General features: G+C 36.7%; 2 protein-coding genes across 2 annotated transcripts; one reads left to right on the forward strand and one right to left on the reverse strand.

Annotated features, from left to right (window-relative positions):
* Positions 1-266: 266 nt before the first annotated feature.
* Positions 267-4,183, reverse strand: LOC129572288 (uncharacterized). The gene is made up of 3 exons (XM_055452230.1): positions 880-4,183; positions 609-813; positions 267-535 (listed from the first exon to the last, which is right to left on the reverse strand). The coding sequence occupies exons 1-3, from the start codon at positions 1,306-1,308 to the stop codon at positions 402-404; spliced, it is 768 nt and encodes a 255-aa protein (XP_055308205.1). The 5' UTR covers positions 1,309-4,183; the 3' UTR covers positions 267-401.
* LOC129572287 (uncharacterized) lies at positions 2,183-4,128 on the forward strand. The gene is made up of 3 exons (XM_055452229.1): positions 2,183-2,302; positions 2,390-3,184; positions 3,251-4,128. The coding sequence occupies exons 1-3, from the start codon at positions 2,183-2,185 to the stop codon at positions 4,085-4,087; spliced, it is 1,752 nt and encodes a 583-aa protein (XP_055308204.1). The 3' UTR covers positions 4,088-4,128.

The following is a 4,183-nucleotide window of genomic DNA, read 5'->3' on the forward strand; positions in this document are numbered from 1 at the left end:
TTTTTTTAATAAAAATTCTCGAAACACAATCACAAGTCAAAATGGAAATAACGTGTATACGTTTGGAATAGCAAAAGTACTATGGCTAGTTCGCACAAGACGATTATTTATTCAGAATACTTTTAAAGAATTGTGAATTCACGATATGAAAATAAACCTAAAAGTAGAAATATTCAATCCGACAATACATTACTTCACTTTGTGACTGAAAGGAAATTTTTTTCTCGAAATTTAAAAAACCGATACTTAAATTATTCTTTGAATCCTTTTTTTTATTTAAATTATCAAAAATGATTTTGTTCACTCTTATAATGTTGTTCGATTTATACATTCATTTTCAACATAGTAAATTGTATACATCGTGGACCAAAGTTAATAAATGAATGAGTCGGTTCTCTAGTCTATTTGTTAACAAGAGAATAAAACTGTTGGTTGGACTCGAGTTTTTCCTTGCATTCATTGCACTTCTTCTGAACATATCCTTCGAAGTGGGACATACGTGAATCATCATCCAAAACACGCACAAGAAATACATCTGCAATTTGAAATTATAGAGAAAGTTGACTAGAATATTTTATGTTATGTTTCGATTTGAATTTTTTTCTGACCTCGAATGAAATCCAGCTTTGTTCGATCCAATTCAAACTTTGCAAGATTGTTGAAACCGAAAATTTCCAAAAGCAAGCCACGAAGAAATTTTTCATCGTATGTTGGTCCATTGAATGGTGCATCACTGTTCAAATACAACCACATTTTAACAGCTTGTTGGCGAAGTGTTAAATTGGCGTCAGTATAGATTCGGTCTCCATTCAGCTGGCAAAATATAAATAACATTAAAAATATGAACGAAAAATAGAAATCAATTTTCAAAAGACGTACAGAAATAACAAAGTTCATGTAACCAGAAAAGGGATCAAATTGGCGACCATCAACTTCCAAATCGGCATTTGCTGATGGTGAATCAACCGAAATAGATGTATCATCATTTGAAAGCGATTCAATCGTATCGTCATCATTTTCTTCGTCGACGTTTAGTACATCTTGAAAATCGGCCAATTCTCCATCCAAAATGTCATTCATACCGAGGCGATTTCGCAGATACATAGCGGCTTTCTTCAACAATTCGATTTGCTCCTGTCGTTTTTTCTGTTGTTCTTCTTCATCCTCTTGTTTAACATCGGCTTCATTACCATCATTGCCTGGCAAACCCAACGATGCACCAATTTCGGTTTCATGCATCAATCCAGCAGAAACAGCTTCGCGCTCGGTACCTAAAATAAATATATGTAAAAATTCCATACCATCCATTAATCGTTAGCTTAAAATAATCCAACTCTTACCGAAACATGCTAAAATTTTTCCGCTATAGCAAGCATCAACACCTTGTTCGAATGTTGTTGAAATGTCCAGATCAAAGTTGGCTTCAGCACGTTTGTTGGCAGAGTAAAACACTTTGGATATTTTTTTTCCAATTCCACCACCATTATAAAATGTGCAAAGTCCATTGTTCGACAAATCAAAATGATTTATTGGAACCAAAATCTTTCGATTACAGTTCAATAATACCCAAAAAAACATTTTTGCAAACCAAACGATTCACTTGCTTGTTTTATACTTTTTCACTGCGAAGTGTTTGTTGTGAAATATGATCCGATGCCGAAATTTGAAATGTGACAGTCTCAGGTTGGCAAGAGTGGTAGCACATAAACACAGTGCACACAGCGACAACAACAATCACATTGTTTCAGCTGACAGCAGCAGCATCAACAGCATGAGCAATAGATCAGAAACTCAACTGTGCGTACACCGCACGTTCGGATGTTTGCTTCGTGTGCGGTCCGATTAACGGTAAAAGCAGAAAGTGTTGACAAATGTGTTACACAGTTTCAGCAATGGAAATAAAACAATCTCTCATTTGTGTGTGGACACTTGACAGTTTAGCATTTGAAAATGGTTTGAGTTTTTTGAACAAAATTTTTCGGCCAATATGAGTAATCTGACAGAGGAGGAAATTTTCGAAACTTTTCACCACGATAGGGTTTTGGGACGGACGACTTGTTATGGTTGTGATGCTAAATTTAAGGGATTCAACAAGTGGAATTTAAAGCGGCATTTTGAGAGTTGTTCGAAGAAAACATGTCATCCAATTGAATGTGAAAATGTTGTGTCATTGGCACGAAAAATGCATACAATCAAAATCAACGTCACAACTCGCCAAATCGTTGAATCATTGTTAAAAGTTGTTACGATTCGAGGAAAACCACTGGTTGATCTCAATAACTTTCAAGTTCTCCTGGCACCGGTAATTATTTTTCCAACAAAAAAATATTTGCAATTCAATTTCCGATGTTTTATGAATAAATTTGGTGCATGTTTTTATGGTATTCAGTATTTCAACGCATTGAAGACTTGTGGGCTACAAATTACATCACGAAACATTCATGGTTACATCAAAGCTACAGCTGCTGTGATCCGGAAGAAAATTTCAGCTGAGCTAAAAGATGAAATGTTCAACATTATGGTCGATATCGCAACGAAAAATAAGAGATCCATACTTGGGGTCAATACATCGTGTGTTATCAACGATCAAACAGTCATTCGAACGATATCAATGGAGGAAATTACTCATCGACACACATCAGAAAATATTGTGGATGACATAATCAAGTTGTTAGAAGAAGGGTTCGGACTTGCACCAGATCAGGTCTTTTCTTTCATTGCCGATAATGCATTCAATATGAGTAAAGCGGGAAGACTCCTGGATGAAGCAGCTGACGACGACACATCTGAAGGTGTTGAAACCAATGTGCCGAGCCAAGAAGATGATGAAGATGAGCCAAGAATGCTGACCGAAGACGAATTTGAAGACGCAATTTTGAACATGCTTACTGATTGCCAATATTATGCCGACCTTATTTCAAATGTGGCAGAGAAATATGCAGCACGTAACAAAGACATTCACATCAAATCAACAAATACAATCGGTTGCGCCAGCCATTCTTTACATTTGGCAGTTGAAAAAGGGATAAAATCTACAGCTACGGTCAAAAATTGTATCACAGCAGCACGCGATCTTGTCAAGCAACTACGTACACCAACTATTTTGACTCGTATTCGGACGGAGACCAGCCACAAATTACCTCAAATTGACGTTCCAACACGTTGGAACTCAAAATATATAATGGTGAGTTGAACAAGTTTGATAAAATACTTTGCTTGCATTATTATTATATAATGAAAAATGTTTCAGCTGAAAAGCATTTGGGAATTGAAACCGTTTGTGCAGCAACTAGCAGAGGAAGACGCAAAATATGGCTTCTATCATTGGGATCAGTTGAGAAGCATTATAGATGTCTTGGTAATTGCATATGTACCATCTATCAAACTTCAGGCTGTCAAGTGTACACTCACTGACATGTGGGCACTGTGGAACATGCTCCAAATTCAACTCCGCCGGAACACAACACCACTGGCGAAAAACATATTGAAATGTTTGGATGAAAGAGAACATGTAATTAAAAATCCAAGTGTTTTTGCGGCTATTTTCCTTGATCCACGATACAAATCAATACTGAATCAAGGCGAGCAACAAGTGGCACTATGTGAGCTGATCGCGTTGCACTCAAAATTACAAAAAAAGAAGCCAAACGATCAGCAAAATGACCGTGAAATGGATGAACTTGAAGTACTATTGATGGCAGCTGATTTGGACGCAGATGAAGGCGATGAAAACCAAGAAATGGATCCATCGGCTTCCGATTCACCCATTCAAGATGAAATCCAACGTTTCAAGAAAGTCAGACGAATTGACAGAGAAGTGGAAATTTTGGCGTACTGGAAGAATAACAAAGGCAAATTTCCACTCTTATACGAACTAGCCAAAGTTCTTTTTGCTGTGCCAAATGGACAAACGAGTGTTGAGCGAGGCTTTTCTTCATTGGATTTCATTTATGATCGCCGCCGATGTAATTTGTCTCCCGACATTTTGAACGACATTCTCATCATTCGCTTGAATTCGTCGTTACTCGAAGAATTGGACGACGTTGACTGGGATGAAATTTTGGCCAAACAAATTCCGAATGAATAAAATGTAGAGACTGACTAAAAGTGACTTGAAACCTTTTAAACCCTTATAATTCCATTTTGACTTGTGATTGTGTTTCGAGAATTTTTATTAAAAAAA

Source organism: Sitodiplosis mosellana, unplaced genomic scaffold (assembly GCF_009176505.1).
Source record: "Sitodiplosis mosellana isolate CC-2019 unplaced genomic scaffold, AAFC_SMos_1.0 Smas_scaffold_4632, whole genome shotgun sequence".
In the NCBI taxonomy this organism is placed as follows: Eukaryota; Metazoa; Arthropoda; class Insecta; order Diptera; family Cecidomyiidae; genus Sitodiplosis; species Sitodiplosis mosellana.

Bases quoted from the DNA above. Each gene is read 5' to 3' on its own strand.
- LOC129572287 (XM_055452229.1), top strand. From the start codon at position 2,183: ATGCATACAATCAAAATCAACGTCACAACTCGCCAAATCGTTGAATCA. The intron at 2,303-2,389 runs GTAATTATTTTT...TATGGTATTCAG, and splicing joins TTCAAGTTCTCCTGGCACCG to TATTTCAACGCATTGAAGAC. The intron at 3,185-3,250 runs GTGAGTTGAACA...AAAATGTTTCAG, and splicing joins GGAACTCAAAATATATAATG to CTGAAAAGCATTTGGGAATT.
- LOC129572288 (XM_055452230.1), bottom strand. From the start codon at position 1,308: ATGGATGGTATGGAATTTTTACATATATTTATTTTAGGTACCGAGCGC. The intron at 814-879 runs GTACGTCTTTTG...ATATTTTGCCAG, and splicing joins ACATGAACTTTGTTATTTCT to CTGAATGGAGACCGAATCTA. The intron at 536-608 runs GTCAGAAAAAAA...TTCAAATTGCAG, and splicing joins AAAGCTGGATTTCATTCGAG to ATGTATTTCTTGTGCGTGTT.